Source organism: Equus quagga, chromosome 2 (genome assembly GCF_021613505.1).
Source record: "Equus quagga isolate Etosha38 chromosome 2, UCLA_HA_Equagga_1.0, whole genome shotgun sequence".
Lineage (NCBI taxonomy): Eukaryota > Metazoa > Chordata > Mammalia > Perissodactyla > Equidae > Equus > Equus quagga.
Genome location: NC_060268.1, coordinates 54,605,842 through 54,627,762, shown reverse-complemented (window position 1 = coordinate 54,627,762; position 21,921 = coordinate 54,605,842). Strand labels below are relative to the sequence as shown.

The following is a 21,921-nucleotide window of genomic DNA, read 5'->3' as shown; positions in this document are numbered from 1 at the left end:
GAAGGATCACTTGCTAATCCTTATTGATTTTGCTCCCTTCCACTGGAATACCTAATCTCAGACTTCTCAGTCCATCCCAGCCGGGTCAAGCTACCCCTCCATGAAGTCATTTCCTTCCTTTGATCTCTCAATGCATTGTCTTTTTTACTACTCTTGTAACTTCTTGCTTTCTTCTTTCTTGTTCTTTTTGACACCATCCTGTCTTCCCGTTAGACAATAAGTACTTTAAGGTCAGAATCTGATGAAACTTTGTATTCTCATAGCGCTTAGCGTAATTCCTGGTATGTTATAAGTGTTATAAGTGTTATCCTTGCTTAAACAAAAAAAGGTGACTCACTTGCAAAGTTTTTCCATATTTTGGTTAATTAATATTTTGTCTTATTCTATAAGAATATTAATAAGATAATTGATTCACTCTCTCTGCTTAACCCAAAAAGGAAGTGGCTAAATGCACTACCCGGTGTTGCGCTAACCCACTTCTCCCCCTTCATACACACTGATAGGAATTTGTTGTAGTAGTTTTTGGCCAATAACCACAATTTCAGTATTCCTCCAAAAGACCTCTTACCCTGAAATGCACAAAGAGTCTTCTTGTAACCTACGTGAAAACAATTGCTGGCCACATCCATTTTAGGAAAGGACCAAACAAAAGCTTATCATTGAAATCCTTTTTAAAGTACTGATAGAGAATAGAGATTCATGACTAAAACATTTAAAGTTTTTTTTTAAATATACAGTTTAACAGATAAAACTGCTGTCCTCTATATGGCTTACTTCATCTGAAGTATTCTTTTTTTTTTTTTGGTGAGGAAGATTCTCCCTGAGCGTACATCTGTTGCCAGTCTTCCTCTTTTTGCTTGAGGGCAATTTGCCCTGTGCTAACGTCTGTGCCAGTCTTCCTCTATTTTGTATGTGGGTTGCCACCACAGCCTGATTGCCGACAAGTGGTGTAGGTCTGCACCCAGGAACTGAACCTGGGCCACCAAAATAGAGCATACTCAACTTAACCACTAGGCCCTGGGGCCCACCCCCTAAAGTATTTTTAAAAGTCTTAAGTAATCATTACCCTGTGTGCTGTTTATCCTGTTTAAATGCTACCACTTATAAACCATTCATTTTAAAGTAATAGGATGGTATATTTGGTTTCTTTGACAACTGGTGAGAAACTTATGTTGTATTGTTGTATGGTTCTGTGTGTTTGGGGTTTTTTGGGCGAGAGCGTTGGTTTTTTTGTGTGAGGGTGACTTTTGGTATTTTTTTCTTTCCTGCATTATTCTTTTTACTTTTATTTTTATTTTTTGGTGAAGATTGACCCTAAGCTAACATCCATTGCTGATCTTCCTCTTTTTTTTTTTTTTTTGCTTGAGGAAGATTGTCCCTGAGCTAGCATCTGTGACAGTATTCTCTATTTTATATGTGGGTTGCTGCCACAGCATGGCTTGATGAGTGGTGTATGTTGGCACCTGGAATCTGAACCCACGAACCCTGGGCCGCCAAAGCAGAGTGTGCGAACTTAACCACTACACCACCGGGCTGGCCCCAGGGTGACTATGTTTTGAAATGCTGTTTTTAAAAGCATCTGTAGGTTTTGAGTGTTTTTAAATGTTGTTACATTACTCTTTTAATTTAAGAAAAATGTTGTAACAGGAAGGGAATGTAGGAGAAAAGGCTCCTAAGTAAGTTTTTATTACAGCTGTTTTCTGGAAACAGGTTACAAACAGAAAGCAAGTCAATTTGTCATTGTATTGTCTGGAATGACTGACTATAATTAAAATAAGTTCTATATCAGATACGACTATAAAGTAGTAAGTGTATGACTCAGTCTCTTTATTTTATAATTATACCTAATATAATGTAGACTTCGTGGTTTTGGTTTTAAAAGAGAGTGCATGTCTACAAATGGTCAAGAGTTAAAGGAGATGCTTGTAAAATACTTAGGACACCTCACTTCAGAAGCATGTATTATTGCCCTTTGGCGTCTAATTAACAGGCAATTGGAAATTATTTTTCCCTATATGATACTTTGCTAGATATGAGTTATTAGTGTACACTTAAAAGCATTAATGTGTTTCTTTTCAAATAATCTGTTCTTTGATCCTCTCTCTAATACATCATCTTCCTCCCTGCAGTACTCCCCACCTCCCAGCCTCCCAAGGTACAGCTTGTAGGATATTATTGGGTATTTGGGTTTTTTTTTCCTTTTGGTTCATTATATACCTGCCACTCACAAGCCATTATATATTATCTGATACACTTGAAGTGCTCCAAAATCATCCTTAGAAGCTATTATATATATGTGTGTGTGTATAAAATAATAGAGCAATATTTCTAACTCTCATTTCTCAAGTACGTATTGGGGGTCACGAACTATACATGTATCCATTATTGTTATTTCTCACTGTTCTATAAAATAGATGATGTTTATCTTTGTTTTACAGAGGAGGAAACGGAGACCTAGAGAGTTTATCGCTCAAGAGTACACAATTTGTGGGAAATCTAGAATGTGTATTCATATGTTTTCTGATTCCACAGCCTGTGTTTTTTCCACCATAATAGAATAGTGGGAATCATGCTGAATGTGGAAGTCAGAAGATATGTGTATGAGTAATTTACATTTTACAGTTCTTTTACCCAAGTTAAAATCATTTAAGTTCCCTTAGGCCTCAGCTTTTTCATCTGTATATAATGGATATAGTAATAGTTTGTTCAGCCTGCCTCAGAGACTGTATATACAAGACCTTTTTATTACAATTATTACATAATATATTGCCCCAAAGTAGACTTCCCGTTGATGAAAGTAGATACCACAAGACAATGAGGTAATACCTTGTGTATTTTTGTACTAAGGGAAAAAATGCTATTAACCTAAAATTTTTTTATTTTTTAAAAATTTTATTTTTTTCCTTTTTCTCCCCAAAGCCCCCCGGTACATAGTTGTATATTATTCCTTGTGGGTCCTTCTAGTTGTGGCATGTGGGACGCTGCCTCAGCGTGGTTTGGTGAGCAGTGGCATGTCTGCGCCCAGGATTCGAACCAGCGAAACACTGGGCCGCCTGCAGCGGAGTGCGCGAACTTAACCACTCGGCCACGGGACGAGCCCTAACCTAAAATTTAAATGAAAGTATAGAAGGTCGTCTTTATGACACAAGAGTAGGAAAAGCTTTCTTAACTAAAAGTTAAAAGCAGACTAAAACAAAAAGACCAATAATAACCTCTCTATACTTATACATAATTTTAAAAAATGTCTATATAGTACTCCTTCGGTTCTAAGATATTGTCAGTTGTAAAACACACCATTGAATTAATCATGTTTTTCTGTAACATTTTTAACTTTTTAAGTATAGTACACATTCAGAAAAGTGAAAAAAATGTAAGTATACAGCTGAAGGAATTGTAACAAAGCCAGCACTTCTGTAACTAGCACCCAGATCAGGAAGTTGAAGAATACCAGTGCCCCAGAAGACTCCCCTCATGATACTTCCCGGCCATAGCCTTCTTCCTCTGCTCTGATGGGAACTGCTATCCTGGCTTCTACTGTAATCGTTCTGTTTTACTAACTCTCTATAAATGGAACCATAAAGTAGTATTCTTTTGGGGCTGGCCCCGTGGCCGAGTGGTTAAGTTCACACGCTCCGCTGCAGGCGGCCCAGTGTTTTGTTGGTTCGAATCCTGGGTGCAGACATGGCACTGCTCATCAAACCACGCTGAGGCAGCGTCCCCCATGCCACAACTAGAAGGACCCACAACGAAGAATATACAACTATGTACCAGGGGGCTTTGGGGAGAAAAAGGAAAAAAAATAAAAATCTTGGGGCTGCCCCCCGGCCGAGTGGTTAAGTTCATGCGCTCCGCTGCAGGTGGCCCAGTGATTCGTTGGTTCGAATCCTGGGCACGGACATGGCACTGCTCAGCAGGCCACGCTGAGGCAGCGTCCCACATGCCACAACTAGAAGGACCCACAACAAAGAATATACAACTATGTACTGGGGGACTTTGGGGAGAAAAAGGAAAAAATAAAATCTTTAAAAAAAATAAAAATAAAAATCTTTAAAAGAAAAAATGAGTTAAAAAGAAGTAGTATTCTTTTGTTTATGCCTTCTTTCACTTAATATAGTTTTTTGTTTTTTTTGTTTTTGTTTTTTTTTTAAAGATTTTATTTTTCTCCTTTTTCTCCCCAAAGCCCCCCGGTACATAGTTGTATATTTCGTTGTGGGTCCTTCTAGTTGTGGCATGTGGGACGCTGCCTCAGCGTGGTCTGACGAGCAGTGCCATGTCCGCGCCCAGGATTGGAACCAACGAAACACTGGGCCGCCTGCAGCGGAGTGCGCGAACTTAACCACTCGGCCACGGGGCCAGCCCCTCACTTAATATAGTTTTTGAACTTTATCTATATTGTGTATAAAAGTAGTTTATTTATTTTTATTATTTTGACATATTCCTTTGTAAGAATATACCACAATTTATCTGTTTAACTTTGGGAGCCTGCTTAGGTTGTTTCCATTTTAATGCAACTACGAACATGCTCACAAATGTCTGTTGGTGCACTGTGCACCCATTGCTCTTGGACGTGCATCTAGGAGTGGAATTACTGGGTCATAGATTCAGCATACATTCAACTACGGTAGATAATTCCAAAAAGTTTTCCGAAGTGCTTGTGCCGGTTAACACTTAATTTAGCAGTAAGTGAGGGTTTTGGTGTCTCCACATGCTTGCCCACACTTGGCCTTATCAGTTTATTTAATTTTAGCTATGCTGCTGGGTAGGAATTATTAATATCTCGTTATTGTTTTAATTTGCCTTTCCTTGGTTATTTATGATGCTGGACTCTTCTTTCATGTGATTAATAATCATTTGGTTGGTCACTTTTGTGAACTGCCTATTCAAACCTTTTGTTCATTTTTCTGTTGTCAGGTTTTTGTTTGTTTGTTTGTCCGGTAGTTCTTTGTTGGCTTTAAATGTTGCACATGTTTTTCTCCCACTCTGTGATTTACCTTTTCAGTCTCTTAATGCTGTCTTTTGAACCTAATATGCAGTCATGCATCACTTAATGACAAGAATCCGTCTGAGAAATGTGTAGTTAGGCGAGTTCGTCATTGTGCAAACATCACAGGGTGCACTTGCACAAACCTGGATGGTAAGCCTGCTGCACACCTAGGCTGTGTGATACTAATCTGCTGGGACTGCCATTGTATATGTGGTCTGTCATTGACTGAAAAGTTGTTATGCGGCACATGACTGTAGACCAATTTATTAGTCATTTCCTTTATGATTAGTACATTGTTTGCTCTGTTTTAACAAATCTTCCCTACAGCAAGATCATGAAGCTATTCTCCTATCTTATTTTTTTTGTTTTTTTTACTTTTTTTTCCTAAGTACACAATTTATGCAGTATTTATTTTTGCTTGGAATATCAAGATTTTTTTTCAGTTTTCAGCACCATTTATTGAAAAGACAACGCTTTCTGTGCTGCTCTCCATTGCTGCTTGTGTTATAAATGATGTCTATGACTCTAATTCTAGACTCCCTATTTCTCTATCCTTGGGACAGTACCTGTCTTAATTACTCTAGCTAGACAATTAACACTGTCTTAATTACTCTAACTTTGTAAAATGTTTTCCTATTTGCTAAAATAAATTTTATAAACTTGTTTTTCTTTGGGAATTTCTTGGCTATTCTTGACCCTTTGCATTTATAAATTTTGGAATCAACTTATCAGTTTCTATCAACAGCAAGATGATCGGCATTTTTGTTAGGAAGTGCATTGACTGAGTCACTGTGGACCAAATTGACAGCTTTACAAGAATGAGTCTTCCAATTTGTGAACTTTATAGATTCCCCTATTTATTTATATCTTTAATTTCTCTTAATATTTTATGATTTTCTATGTAGAGATCTTGCACATCTTAAGTATATTTGTTGATATTTTATGTTTTTATGCTATTATAAATGATATTTCTGAAATTTTATTTTCTTATGCTTTGTTACTAATAATAGAACTTATTTGCATATTGATTTTGTAATTAATCTTTTATCTAGCAGTGTTGTTAAACTCACTTTTTCATTCTACTAATTTAGATTTTCTAAGTAAACAGTCATGTTCTCTGCAAATAGTGACCATTTTATTTCTTCTTTCCAATCTTTATACCTTTTTTTACCTTGCCTTCATTGTGTAGGACTTGAATAGAGAATGAATAATGAACATCCTTGCCTTGTTTCTAATCTTGAAAGGGAAAGTTTTCAAAATTTTACCGTTGTGTTTTTATTTTGTATAGGTTTTTGTAGATAACATTTATTAGAATAAAGAAATTTCTTTCTATGCCTAGTTTAAGAATTTTAATCATGAATGGGTAAAAACTCTTTATCAAATATTTTCTATGCATTTATTGATATGATGGTATGACTTCTCTCTTTTATTCTGTTAATGTGATACGTCATATTAAGTAATTTAAAAATGTTAATCCAGCCTGTGTTCTTAGCATAGACCCAGCTTGGTCATGATATATTAATTTTTTTATATATTGGTGGATTTAGTTTGTTAATACTAATTTTGCCACCTGTGTTTATGAATGAGATTGGCCTATAATTTTCCTTGCCAGGTATAGGAATTAAGGTTATGTGTATATCATAAAATGAGTTGAGGTGTATTTCCTTTTTTTTGTGTTATCCCATAGAATTTCTATAAAATTGGTGTTATTTCTTCCTTAAATGTGTGATAAAATTTACCTGTGAAGTGTGTGGGCCTAAAGAAGAAGGTTCTACTTATTCATTCAATTTTTTGGTTGGTTTTAAAACCATTCAAATATTTGATTTCTTGCATCAGTTTTGGTAACTTGTGGGGTATGTGTTTGAGAAATTTATTTTGTTTAAATTTTCAAAATTATCAGCATAAAGGTCTTTATAATATCCTCTTTTGATCTTTTAATGTCTGTGTTAGCTGTAGTAATTACTACAGAGTATTAATAAATTTGGGTCTATGTCTACCATTTTAATATATGTTTTCTATTTGACTCATCCATTCAGGGACTTTTTTCTCTTAGGTCTTCTTGTGATTTGAATAGTCTTTTTTTTTTCATTTTTTTCCCTTTATTAACAGGATAATTGTATGTTAACATAATTATACACTCTTTTACTATGCTTTTTATGGTCACTCTAGAGCTGTCTTGTCTAATGCAGTGGCTTCTAGCCACAGGTGACTATTTAAATTTATTAAAATAAAGTAAAATTTAAAATTGAGTTTCTCAGTCATACCAGTCATATTTCAAGTGCTCCGTAGCCACTTCTGGTTACCATATTGGAAAGTGCAGATATTTCCATCATCACAAAAAGTCCAACTGGACAGTGCTACTCCAGTGATTATAACATGCATCCCTGACTTATCCCCGTTAATCAGTTAGCCTCATCTCAGGCAATAGTATTTTATTCTTCTATACATTATTGTTAGTGTATACATTCAATATTCGTTTACATTTACCCGTATGTTTACCATTTTAATGCTTTTCTTACCACATCTCTAAGATTCTAACTAGTATCATTTTCCTCTGCCTGAAGAATACCCTTTAGTATTATCTCTATTACAGATCTACTAGTGAGAAAGCCTCGCAGTTTTTATTCATCTGGTAATGTATTTTTTTAATTTTATCTCTGTTCTTGAAGGATAAACATTTCATTGTTTCCTGGCTGCTTTTGTTTCTGTTGAAAAGTCAGTTGGAAATCTTATTTTTGTTCCTTTGAAAGTAATATGTCTCTTTTCACTGGCAGACTTTAAATTTTATCTTTCTCGCTGGTTTTCAACAATTTTCCTATGGTGTGCCCAGGATAGGTTTTTGTTGTAAGTATTCCTTTGGGGGTTCATATTGCCCTTTGAATATGTGGTTTGATGATTTTCAACGGTTTTGGAGAACTGTCAGTTATTATCTCACCAAGCATCACTTCTTCCTCATTCTACCCTCCTCCTCTGGGATTTCAGTTGCGATATGTTACATCTTACCGTATCCATAATGTCCCTTACATTCTTTTCGGTATTTACCTGCCTTTTGACTCTTCATGCATCATTCTTGATATTTCCTCCTAGTTTACTAATGCTCTCTTCAGCTGTCTCTAATATACTGTTTAACTTGTCATCTGAGTGCTTAATTTCAATTTTTGTATTTTTCAGTTCTAGATTTTACATTTGGTTCTTTTTTATAGGTTATAGTTTTCTACAGAAATTCTCAATCTTGTCATTTCTTAAGCATATTAGGCAAAATTATTTTAAGGTCTGTGTCTGGTACCTCTGTTGTCTAGGTTCCTCATTGGTCGTTTCTTTATCTTTTGTGTATCAGTTTCCTAGGGCTACTGTAACAAAGTACCACAGGCTGGGGGCTTAGAACAACAGAGATCATTGTCTCACAGTTCTGGAGCCTAGAAATCCAAAATCAGAGTGTCACAGGACCATGCTCCCCCTGAAACCTGTAGGAGAGCCCTTCCTTGCCTCTTCTGCCTTCTGGTGTTTGCCAGCAATCCTTGGCATCCTTGGCTTTTAGATACATCACTCTCATCTTTGCCTCTGTCATCATGTAGCATCTTCTTGTGTGTGTCTCTCTTCTTATAAGGACACCGGTCATATTGGATCAAAGGCCCACCCTACTCCACTGTGACCTTATCTTAACTAATCACATCTGCAACAATCCTGTTTCCAAGGAAAGTTATATTCTGAGATACTGGGAGTAGGGGCTTCAACATATCTTTTGGGGGGGCACACAATTCATCCCATAACACGTTTCCCCCCTTTTTTGTTATCCCATGTTGTTAAGTTGTATGTCAGGCTGTTGTTTATCAAGGGCCAGATAGCAGACATGAAAACTTGTTGAGGTAACGTGAGAGTTAAAATGTTACCTTTCTCTAGACATGATTTCTTTTATTTGCTTTTGACAAGTGGCCTGCCACACTAGCAATACTGGTTTACCTGAATCCAGTTACAGGGATGTAGATGACTTGAAGCTTGACTTTGGACCCTAGAAAGGCCACTCACTTATTGCTAGGGTGTCGCCATTCAGGGTCTGTGCAGATAAGAGTTAACAGAGCCAACTGACATTGCCTGTCATTGGAAAGGCCTGCTCGCAAGGCGGCCGTTGGCTGGTGTCTGGGAACTTGGGCGCCAGACAGTTCCCCACACTGATAGATGACTTTCTTCAGCTGCTAAGAAGGGCTGATTGTGCCTACACTGTTTGTACAAACAAGGTACGTTTTATTCTGAACATCTATTTTCCTTCTGAAAGTCTGGAATTTTTGTATGTGCTAGGCAGAGGGTGTCTACACTGATGAGCCCCCAATAAAAACCTTGAGTGCTGGGTATCTGATGAGCTTCTCTGTTATACAGAGAAGAGGTATAATTCCTTTTTGTTGCTGGAGGAATTAAGTGTATCCTGTGTGACTTTTTTAATTGTGGTAAAATATACACGACATAAAATTTATCATTTTACCCATTTTAATGTATGATTCAGTGTACATTTTTTAGTATATAAATCAGTAGCATTAAGTACGTTCACAGGGTTTTGCAGCCATCACCACTGTCCATTTCCAGAACTTTGTCATCTTCCCAAGCAGAAACTCAGGAGAGGATTCTTGAAGATTACACCTGGTTTCCTCTGGCCGTCACCCCACATGCCTTTGCCTTTTGCTGATTTCCCTTTTGCTCTGTCTCCTGTTGCTGTAATAAATTTTATCCATGAGTACAGCTGTATGCTGACTCCTCTGAGTCCCCTTAGAGAATCACCAAGCCTGGGGGACCCCTGACACAGGGTCCCAACTCAGAGCTTAAGTGTTTATCTCAGTGATAGACCTTGAACTCCAGTTTTTGTTCCTCTAATCCTGAAGGACTATTGAAAGCTCCAGTCCATTTTTTAGCCTGAGTCTCAATTCTTTTTTCCAGATTTAACAGACACTCCTAGGAGAAAAGCAGCCCCAAGTGCCAGGCTCACATTGCTGGATTTCTTCCTCTGGTGGTTGACTCCTTTACCCTTTACCCACAGAAATATATTCCCAACCCCTTTTCTTTTGCCACTAAAAGATTATGTAATTTAATTATTTATGATATTTATTGGCTGTTTTTCTGTCTTTTGTTTATTGATATATCCCAAGCACCCAAAACAGCACTTGGCACATGGAGGTACTCAATAAATATTTTTAGAATGAATGAAGTTGGCTTTGATAATTGGTTAAAAGAACAGTAAAAGTCAAGGAGAGAAGGGAAATGGTAGAAAACAAACCATTGAATTTAGATACTTTATTCTTTTTATTATCCCTAGATGTATACTGTCCTGCATCCAAACCATTGGGATGCAGGAAGAAAATATTATAACTCTTATATATTTTTTCTCTAAAGATATTAGAAAGTAAACATTATTCATATTAAGTATGTGGATTGACAAGTGGTACGCTCTCTTGGATGTTGTCATGGAGTCCTGTCACATATAATGTGGAAAGTATCCTCATTATCTCCACATTGCACACCTCCAGGGAGATGGTGTGCTCAATCCATTCCATATGAATGGCTTCCCCCAGAGTTGTACCATACACCATCCTCGGGTATGTTAAGTATGATTTTGTTGCCAAAAATGAAAGATGTCACTTATTTAAAGCAAAAACAAAACTTCTATATATTTATACTTTCAAGACTTAGAATCAGATTAGAAAAAAATCTCTTTTGAAGTTTCCCAAAGAGCCTCAAGGATAGGAATGTAGCTCCTATCTAAAATTTGTAAGAAAAACTGATTTAACATCAGGGAAAGTGGACATTCACTAGTAGAATTTGAGCAGAAACCCTTGTGTAATTGGTGTGTGGTGTTAAAAACAATCAGCGTCATTCTTTAGCCCAGCAAGGAGGCACTCGCTCCAGTTGGGTCTATGTATCATTATGGGTATCAGTTTTAGCTATGACAGCCATTATAATCTATAGCAAAATGAACTTTCAGTCCATCCTTCAAATAGTTGTATCACACAGTATTAAAACAAGGTTTTTCAAAACAACGAAGCATAGTTACTCATGTATTGCGTATCACAGGCATACCTCAGAGCTGCAGTTCAGTTCCAGCCCACTACAATAAAGCAAATAGTGCAATACAGTCACATGAATTTTTTGGTTTCCCAGTATGTATAAAAAAGTTATGTTTACACTATACTGTAGTCTGTGTTAAGTGTGCGATCGCCTTGTCTAAAAAAACCAATATCCATACCTTACTTAAAAAAATGCTTTATTCTTGGGGCCGGCCCTGTGGCCAAGTGGTTAAGTTCGTGCACTCCGCTATGGTGGCCCAGGGTTTCGCCGGTTCGAATCCTGGGCGTGGACATGGCACTGCTCATCAGGACATGCTGAGGTAGCATCCCACATGCCACAGCTAGAAGGATCCACAACTAAAAAGTCACAACTGTGTGCCAGGGGGCTTTGGGGAGAAAAAGGAAAAATGAAATCTTTAAAAAAAAGAAAACTTTCTTCCTAAAAAATGTTGACCATCATCTCAGCCTTCAGTGAGTCATGATATTTGTGCTGGGGAAGGGTGTTGACTCAGTATCGATGGCAGCTGACTAATCAGGGTGGTGGTTGATGAAGGCTGGGGTGACTGTAGCAATTTCTTAAAATAAGATAAGAGTGAATTTTGCCACATCAATTGACTCTTCCTTTTACAAAGGATTTCTCTGTAGCAAGTGATGCAGTTTGATAGCATTTTACCCACAATAGAACTTCTTTCAAAATCGGAGTCGATCCTCTCAAACCCTGCCACTTCTTTATCAACTAAATTTATGTAATATTCTAAATCTTTGTTGTCATTTCAACACTCTTCACACTATCTTCACCAGGAGTAGATTCCATCTCAAGAAACCACTTTCTTTGCTCCTCCATAGGAAGCAACTCCTTATCTGTTAAAGTTTTATCATGAGATTCAGCAATTCAGTCACATCTTTAGGTTCCACGTCTAATTCTAGTTCTCTTGCTGTTTCCACTATGCTTTCAATTTCTAGAAAACGTGGTGTCTTTGAAATGCGAAGCGCAAAGCGCAGTAAAACGAGGTATGCTTGTATTTCGTTCTTCCAGAAATTTTTGGTCTGTGTTAATTGCTATTAATGAACAGTTTTTAATGTGCATAGACCACTGCTCTAAGAAAAAGAGAAAAGTAAAGCTCAGAATGATTAAGCACTTACTCATAAATGCTGAGTTAATCAGTGGCAGGACCAGAATTTGTTCACAATTTTTAAGTATTAATAACTTTCGCATAAAACTAAAAAGAGCTAGGGAAGAATTTGGGGAGTGGGGAGTGTCTGATGTAGCAAAAGTGAAGTATTGTACATGTGACAATATTAATCAGTGTAACTTAAGACAAATGATTTATTGCGTCTTAGAAATTAGAGTCTTAAAATTTTACCCAGAAGATTTCCAAGTGCTCATATTCTCTTTCCCGTGCACTTTACACCATAGTCTTTTCTCAGTTGTGGCCTGAGTTTTCCTCACTCAACCGTTGCTGACCACTCCTCCATTTAACTTAACCATTTCATTGTCAGGTTTCCCTTCCAGCCCTAAAATCTCAAGATTTCAAGGAAATTTAAGATGATTTCTCCTCAGAAATCAAAATTGGGGACCAGTGCATTAGATGTTTTGGGCGTTAACAGTGAGGGTAGAGTTTACCTGTGTGATTGAGAGATTCAGATAAAGCTTATCTTACAAGTCACAAGTGATATAAGATCTTAAGTGTTTTCTTTAACTGAAGAGCATATTGGTTTATAGGACATGAGTTTAGCAATTCTCAAAGTTGGTTGTGCATCAGAATCACTTGTAGGGGGCCAGCCCCATGACCTAGTGGTTAAGTTCAGCACGCTCTGCTTCGGTGGCCTGGGGTCAATTCCCAGGCATGGACCTACACCACTCATTGGTGGCCATGTTGTGGTGGCGACCCACAAACAAGATAGAGGAAGACTGTCACAGCTGTTAGCTTAGGTTAAATCTTCCTCAGCAAAAAGGAAGATTTGCAACAGATGTTAGCTCAGGGAAACTCTTCCTCACACAGAAAAAATGAATCACTTGTAGGGCTCGTTAGAGTGAAGGTTGCTGGCCCTAACCCTGGAGTGTCTTAGATGGTAGGTCTGTTTTGGGACCTAAGACTTATCATTTCTAACATGTTCTCAGGTGATGCTGATGCTTCTAGTCCAGGGACAACACTTTGAGAACCGCTTACGTAGTTCATAGTCTCTTTTTCAGGTAGAATAAGTGTACTTGTTTTTTGTTGGTCTGCTTTGCTTTGCCATCAGTATGTTCTGCTCTTCCCCTAGAATGCACTATTCTTTTTATCCTCCTGCCCCACAAAAACATTAAGATGTACTCCTTAAATAAAATTCCCAAAATAATCTTATCATGACTGCTGTACCTACCTTGCAATTCTCAAATGTATATCAATTTTATATAGTTGACATACAGGCAGCGCTTGCTTTGCACGTTTCTGATGTACACAAATTTCAGTTCTGATGGTATGTTCTCTGTAATTGTATAAAATACAAACTTCACTGCTTGCTCTTCAGTCCACAAATCACTACATAAGTAACGAATGCGCATCATGACTAGTGACCAATCTTGTCGCCTCTTTCAAAGTCTGTCAGTGGTTGGTCGCTGTGCAGCTGTTCCTGAGTTCATGCACAGAAAGCTAAGTGTAGTCATGTTCCCTCCTTGTGTCCCAGTGATAAACTCATGTGGCATTTTGCAGAAGTGGATCATCAAAAGAGGGAATTGACCGACAAAGATTAAAGCACAGCAGAGACACAGAAAGTGAGACTGCTGGAAGTGAGATTCAAATTGAACATAAATGGAGTTAGAGAAGAAATAGCTGACAGCTGAAATGTTGACACTTTGGCTGTTCAAGAGACTCTTGATAATGCCACCAGAGGAACTTAGTGAAGGCGAACTTATTGACATAAATGAGGAAAGTGGTTGTGACATAAAGGATGAAGAAGTGACACTGACGTAAGGTTTTACATTAAAGGAACTCTTGGAGAAATTTCATACATTGAAAGCACAGAGGATACAGTGTTGGAAGCTGATCCTAACTTAGAAAGAGTATGACAATTCTCCATGGCATAGAAAAGATGCTTCCTATCATAAACTACCAGAAGAAGGCGACAAGCACTGTTGAAACTGCTCTTGATAAATTTTTTATGAAGAGAGAAAACACTTTAATTCTCGATGTTTTTAATGTTTTAAATTAGTGTACTAAATAAATATTAGTTTTACTTTTTTCATTTCCTCATACCTTTATAATTGATGGAGAATTTATGTTTTGACAAAAAATTTTAAAGGTAATGAAACAATAGTCATTTTTCCCATTATTAAAATTTGCACAGTTTTGGCTTGTATGACTATTTTTGTCACCCCACACTGCATTCAAAGCAAAGACTGCCGATGTGTATGTGTATGTATATATGTATGAAGGAATGCGTGTATATAAATAGGCTTTATTTGTGTTATAAAGTCTTTATTTGTACCATATTAAGCAGTGCTTCCCAAGCTTGACACACACAGAAAACATTTGGATAGCGGGCTGTGATGTACGAGAGATTGCTCATGGCTGCAGGGCAGTGGCCAGGAAGCTCTTGCCATCCCAGGCCTTGCTCAGCTGCCCCAAGGGCTGAGGAGATGAATATCTCAAGCACACATAACTCATTGGAGGCCCGCAGATTAAAATGCTCCACTGTTGAGAGAATTGTAAACTCCTTGAGGAGGTCGGCCCTCATAGTGCTTAGTATGGTATTCTCTGTATAGTTATTTTTCACTGACCATATTTGACATATACTATAACATACTTTTCGTTGAGATTTCTTTAAAAAGGTAAGAACTGTGGGTTTCCTAATAGACATATTTAATAAATGTCTAAAAATATTTTATTGTACTTAATATTTCCTTTCTGCAGTTATTAAACCATTAAAATATCTTGTTTGAAATGTCACTGTATAATGAGTGTTAGAAATGCAGAGGTGAAACTCAAACTTGTTATAGGAAATACGTGGGTGTGGGAAAAGGGATTTGTTGTCTTAAAAGAAAAGCATTTGGTAAAAAGTTTTTCTAATTCGTTTTATGAGCACAAAGCAAATGAAAGAGGGCTAGATATGAAAATGAGATATTATGTGCATTTTTTTTTGTCGTCCCAGTGATTGATGTCAGCTTTCCAGGTATTAGTATTTTCAGCATTGGTGAGTGTTATACTATTATCATGCTAATTGATATTTTTAACTATGGTACAATGACATGATTTTTGTGTTGACTTGATTATATAACGTTTAACTCAGGGCTGTCTTTGTTACCACTCTTCCTTGTTACATTGCAAGCCTTCAGTGTTGTATCTCAGCCTATTTTGTTGTAGAACATATATGTTGTTTTTAAATAGAAGAGTCGTTTTGAGAATTGGCTGTTTTGTTTTTTACAATTCTAGAATTATGTCATATTTGTAAGAAAGAGAGACTTTGAGCAGACTGGTGGCCGAGTGGTTAAGTTTGAGCGCTCTACTTCAGCAACCCGGGGTTTTGCCGGTTCGAATCCTGGGTGCAGACATGGCACCGCTCGTCAAGTCATGCTGAGGCGGCATCCCACATGCCACAAGCAGAAGGACCCACAACTAAAAAATACACAAATATGTACCGGGGAGGAGCACTTTGGGGAGAAAAAGGAAAAATTTTAAAATCTTAAAAAAAAAAAGATTTTAAAATGTACATCATGATAATTTGACATACATATTCATTGTGAAAGAATTTGTTCCATCTAGTTAACAAACATGTCCATCACCTCACATATGTATACTTTTTCGTTTTTTTCTTTTGGTGAGGAAGGTGGTCCTGAGCTAACATCTGTGCCAGCTCTCAAGGCATCTATATTGTAAATAACAGGGCTCCCTTCTTTCTCAGGGTGGAATAATATTGCATTGTATATATACTGCATCTTTTTCCATTCATCTGTTGATGAGCACTTAGGTTGTTTCCATTTCTTGGCTATTGTGACTAATTAAGCAGATTTTTATACTAATTTTTGTGTTGAGAACCAAGTATATCTAGATGTGTAGAGCGTGCCCAAACTACAAATTGGACTTTATCCGCTCACCTTGATAATAGTTATATATTCCTCTAAAAATTTAATCTTCATAAGAATACAGCTTTATGCAGAGAATAGAAACACTAATATTTTAACAGTTGTTGTTCTTATGTGTTTGCTTTTTTTTTTTTTTTTGAGGAAGATTAGCCCTGAGCTAACTGCTGCCAATCCTCCTCTTTTTGCTGAGGAAGACTGGCCCTGAGCTAACATCTGTGCCCATCTTCCTCTACTTTATGTGTGGGACGCCTTCCACAGTATGGCTTGCCAGGCAGTGCCATGTCCACACCCGGGATCTGAACCGGGGAACCCCAGGCCGCCAAAGCAGAACGTGCGAACTTAACTGCTCCGCCACCAGACCGGCCCCTAACAGTTGTTAGTCTTAAATTGTGGGCTTAGAGATGATTTTTTTGGTGTGGACGTGTGTAAACTTTTCCACATTCATCAAGTATTGTAGAATTAATACATATTTCTTTTATAATCTGACTTTTTATGTCATTTTAAAATACAGCTTCACTTAATAAACTTAATAAAATGTGCATTTCTTTTGAGAATGTAATGTTCCTTTACAGTTATTACAGTTTTGTAAAAACATCTTTAAAGAGACTGGATAATCTGTTTTTTTGTTTTTTAAATACTGCGATTGCTCTTGTTAAGTTTGATATTTTATTTTAGGACATATTGATGCATTTACTTCAAAGCTTTTCCTGCTGGAAGAAATTACTTCAGAAGAATTAAAAGAAAAACTTCCAGCACTCAAGTAAGAAAGTTTGCTTTGTTGTTGTGGGAATTAAACTTGTTGATATGATCTCTAATTTTCCTTTATCTCTAAATATCGGTTAAGTTTAAATCATTTATTTTCAAGACTTTTAATTCTTTTATATATTGAGGCTTCCCCTGACCCAATTTGTGATCCATCTATACTAATCATCTCCATCTCTAAATTAAATATAATAGCAGTGGCACCAATCTTTCTACTGAAGACAAAGGAGGCTAGAGCAGGAGAGTGGCCCGCTGTCTTAGAGGTCTGAGGAGCATACATTACACGGCTTTTCAGGGACGGAAAGGACAGTCACAGACTCTTAGTTCTCAGGATTGTAAACGCTCATTTAGACATTACTCTGTTGTTTTCTTTTGTTATTAAGGGCGTTTCTCTTCCTGAGGAGCCGTAATTGTTAAGAGTATTTTTTTGTCATTTCATTTTACTTGAATTTCCTCTGTTTAATAGGATTTCAAGTTTGTTTAACATCCTCCAACACATTCTGAAAAAATTAAGTAGGTAAGTATTTTTTGGATACTTTGCATTGAAATGTCTGGTTTTCTTGGGTGAAAATTAATAGGATCTTTGAATATATGCTGCTAGGGATGGATAGAAAGTAACCTAGAAATGCAAGACTTATCCTATTGTGTCAAAGTTGAAATTGTGAAAATGTAAATAAAAAGATAATATAATAGTATCTGGCTTTAATGAGCTTGCAATTACATTTTTCTATAAGGCTATTGTATTGATTTCCTGTTGCCACTGTAAGAAATTCTCACAAACTTAGTAGCTTAAAACAAAACAAATTTATTCTCTCATAGTTCTAGAGGTCAGAAATCTGAAAACGTTTTCACTGGACTAAACTCGTGTCAGCAGGGCTGGTTCATTTTGAAGGCTCTGAGGGGACAATCATTTCCTTGCCTTGGTTTTCAGCTAGTGGCTACCTGTATTCCTTGACTTGTGGCCCCTTCCTCCATCTTCAAAGTGCATCACTCAGATCTCTGCTTCTGTTGTCACATGGCATTCTTAAGCACATCTGCAAAACCACTAGAGGTAACATCCACAAGTTCTGGAGATGAGGATGTAGACATCCTGAGGGACCAATATCCAGCCTCTCGTGGCTATTTGTTTACATTTTCAGGATAAGCAAGCAACACAGAGCTGATGATCAGAAGTCCTTGGGTCCATGGCAAATCTTAGAATATACATTCTCCACCTGATCATTTAGCAAACTGTTTTGTTATGTGAACTTTTGCATTTCTTCTGTTATGCCCTTACCAAAAGATAAAGTAAAAAACAATTCAAGAGTCTGAACTAAAAGTCAAAAATCTCCGAGTTCTAACTCTCCTATTTAACTTATTGTGCAATTAGGTATCAGTTTCCTTGCTTATAAAATGATGGTGTTGAGTTCAATAATTTTTTAGGTACTTTTCAGTTGTGCAATTCTATGATTTTGTGCCAGGATTTTTATTTTATATATTCTGTTCTTCATGTAAAGCACACTTGCACATGAAATTTGCCAAATGCTTTTTGAAATTTTATTATCAAATATCTTAGTTTGTGTATTAGTTTTCTACTGCAGATGTAACAAATTACCACAAAATCAGTGTTGTAAAACAACACAAATTTATAATCTTGCAGTTCTGTAAGTCAAGTCTAACAGGTCTTCTCGGGCTAAAATCCAGGTGTCCGCAAGGCTACGTATTTTTCTAGAGGCTCTGGGTATGGTCTGTTTCCTTGACTTTTGTGGATTCCAGAGGCCACCTGCATTCCTTGGCTCTTGGTCCTCTTCCTCCATCGTCAGAGTTTCAAAGGCAAGTTGAGTCCTCACATCACCTCTCTCTGACCCCTTTCACAGTCACATCTCACTTTGAGTCTCTTCTGCCTCCCTCTTCTCATTTAAGGACTCTTAGGATTGCAGTGACCCACTGAAATAGTCCAGCAAAATCTTACCATTTTAAAATCAGCTGATTAGGAACCTTAATTCCATCTTAATTCCCCTTTGCCATGTAATGTAACATATTCACAGGTTGTAGGGCTAGGACATTGGCGTCTTTGGGAGGCCGTTATTCTGCCTACCGTAGTTTGTCTCCATCCATGTACGTGGCGTTCCTAGGGCACTTTTAAGATACTGTTCCTTGGAGTGTCTTGTTCTCCGTGAATTCTCTGTGTAAACCAAAGCTTTCTTCATTTTTAGTGAAGGTAGTTAAGATCTATGGTTTTCATTGATAAAAGCTCAATCTTTGAAATGTTATTTATTTCTATTACCAAATCAATTATTGTTCATTTCCTTATATGGAAATATAAAAGTGATTGGGAAAAAAATTCTCTAGAGGTTAAGAATAATTCTCTGAACCTCCTTTGTCAATATCTGTTACTTTTCTGTTTAAAAAATTAATGAAAACATAACTAATCAGGTTTGTACAAGGCAGATCCATGTAACTAAAGTATGATTAGTCCTTATTTTATTTTATTTTTTTATTTTGTTGAGGTCATACTGACTTTTAACATTGTGTAAATTTCAGTTGTACACTATTATATTTCAGATTCTGTATAGATTGCGTTTTGTTCACCACCAGTAATCTAGTTTTTATACATCACCATACGGATGTGCCCTTTTACCCTTTTTGCCCTCCTCCCGCCCCGTAACCTCCTGCCCTCTGGTAACCACTAATCTGCTCTCCTTATCTATGTGTTCATCTTCCACATATGGGTGAAATCATAGGGTATTTGTCTTTCTCTGTCTGACTTATTTCATTAAGCGTAATACAATACCCTCAAAGTCCATCAATATTGTTGCAAATGGCACAATTTTGTCTTTTTTGTGGCTGAATAGTATTCCATTGTATATATATACACCACATCTTCTTTATCCATTCATCCATTAATTGGCACTTACGTTGCTTCCACGTCTTGGCTATCGTGAATAATGCCACAATGAACATAGGGTTGCATAAATCTTTTTAAATTGTTGATTTCGTATTCTTTAAATAAATACCCAGTGGTGGAATAGCTGAATCATATGGTATTTCTGTCTTTATTTTTTTGAGAAATAAAAAATACTGCACCAGTTTGCATTCCCACCAGCAGTGTGTGAGTTCCCTTTTCTCCACATCCTCTCCAACACTTGTTATATCTTGTCTTGTTAATTATAGCCATTCTGATGGGTGTGAGGTGATATTGTAGTTTTGATTTGCATTTCCCTAGTAATTAGTGATGTTGAGCATCTTTTCATGTACCTGTGGGCCATCTGTATATCTTCTTTGGAAAAATGTCTGTTCATATCCTCTGCCTATTTTGGGAGCATCAGGTTGTCCATTTTTTTGTTGTTGAGTTGTATGAGTTCTTTATTTTGGAAATTAACCTCTTGTTGGATATATGATTTGCAAATATTTTTTCCCAGTTGGTGGATTACCTTTTCCTTTTGTTGGTGGTTTCCTTTGCTCTGCAAAAGCTTTTTCATCTGATATAGTCCCATTTGTTTATTTTTTCTTTTGTTTTCCCTTGCCTGAGTAGAGATGGTATTCTAAAAGATACTGCTAAGACTGATGTCAAAGAGTATACTGCCTGTATTTTCTTCTAAGAGTTTTATTGTTTCAGGTCTTACATTCAAGTCTTTAATCCATTTTGAGTTAATTTTTGTGTATGGTGTAAGATAATGGTCTACTTTATTTCTTTTGCATGTGGCTGTGCAGTTTTCCCAACACCATTTATCGAAGAGACTTTCTGTTCTCCACTGTGTGTTCTTGGCTCGTTTGTCAAAGATTAGCTGTCCATAGATTAATCTTTATTTTTAATGATATATTGTGGGGAAGAACTGATGTTCTCCATGGCACCTTTGAGCTAGAATATTGTAAAATCCCAAGAAAGCACAATATATTGATCATATCCTGATAGCTGTGTTGATACAGTGAATTCCTTAAAGCTTTCTAACAGGAAAGGGAAAATGTAGATTTGATGTTTGACAGAACTGATTATTGTGACAGTAGAAGATCATGATTAATGATATGGCCTGTAGAGTTCAACCTGGGTTTATATCTAAGCTCTGCACTCAGAACTTTGGGCAAATTGCTTAGCATCTCTAATTTCTGTTTATCTCTAATATAGGGTTAATTAGTATTATGCCTTGAAGGTTTGTTGTGGAGGATTTAATGAGAAAATAGTTGTAAGCAGTACAACAATTGTTAGCTCATGAGAGACATTCAATAGCTATCAGCTGCTGTTGTTACTTTTACTCTCATAGCACCTCATATTGTGTTGTGATTGTGCATTGACTGTGTCGTCCACTTTATTTTAAACTACTCTATAGTGAATGTGTCACATTCTCTTTTATGTCTCTATTTACCTATCTATTACTAGATACAAAGTAGGTGCAATGTTTGTTGACTGAATTAAAATTCCCTGTATAGGAATGCTATATATGTACCCTCATATATGTTGTCCATAGAAAATTAGGCAGACTGTTTGTTTCCCATTAAATTATTGAAAACTTACAAATTGCCTGATAATAACAGTAAAAAGAAAATAATTTTATGTCTTTAACTTTGGAATAAGAATTAAAATTAGTTGCCTAAAAGGCATGAAAATAGTTAAAAAGACTTCTTAAATCTCACTTGATTATAGAAGTATTTTTGGAGGTGGTGTTCCATTCCCATAGTTGTTTTCAATTTTACTAAGTGATTATGAGTAGACAAATGCTGTTGAAATTGACACAGTAAGCCAATGAGTTGAGTTTCATTGTGTGGATTTAGCTTGCAGGAGGGTTCCTACTTGCTGTCTCATGCAGCAGAAGATTCTTCACTCCTGATCTACAAGACGTCTGATGGGAAAGTTACTAGGACAGCGTACAATTTGCATAAAACACACTGCGGCCTTCCTGGTGTACCTTCCAGTCTCTCGGTTCCCTGGGTCCCATTAGATCCCAGTCTCTTATTACCATATCATATCCATCATGGAAGAATACCTTGTACCTTTCCACCTAAATCACTAGGTCCCACGACACAACAGAAGGTAAGATCTTTTTCAAAATTAAATGTTTCATTAGGTTGTTTATTATTAATCTATT

At 36.8% G+C, this 21,921-nt stretch overlaps 1 protein-coding gene across 7 annotated transcripts in view; it reads left to right on the top strand.

The window, feature by feature from the left end:
• Positions 1-21,921, top strand: part of ICE2 (interactor of little elongation complex ELL subunit 2) — a 65,015-nt gene that overhangs the window by 38,621 nt on the left and 4,473 nt on the right. For 4 of the 7 annotated variants that reach the window (XM_046653713.1, XM_046653714.1, XM_046653718.1 and 1 more), the window contains 3 exons: positions 16,772-16,856; positions 17,325-17,375; positions 21,608-21,866. In XM_046653713.1, the coding sequence (XP_046509669.1) occupies positions 16,772-16,856; positions 17,325-17,375; positions 21,608-21,866 (395 nt within the window). Of the gene's footprint in view, positions 1-7,577; positions 11,308-11,997; positions 12,913-15,165; positions 15,586-16,771; positions 16,857-17,324; positions 17,376-21,607; positions 21,867-21,921 lie in introns of those variants that run through there. The other 3 variants (XM_046653717.1, XM_046653716.1, XM_046653719.1) reach the window with 3 other exon arrangements.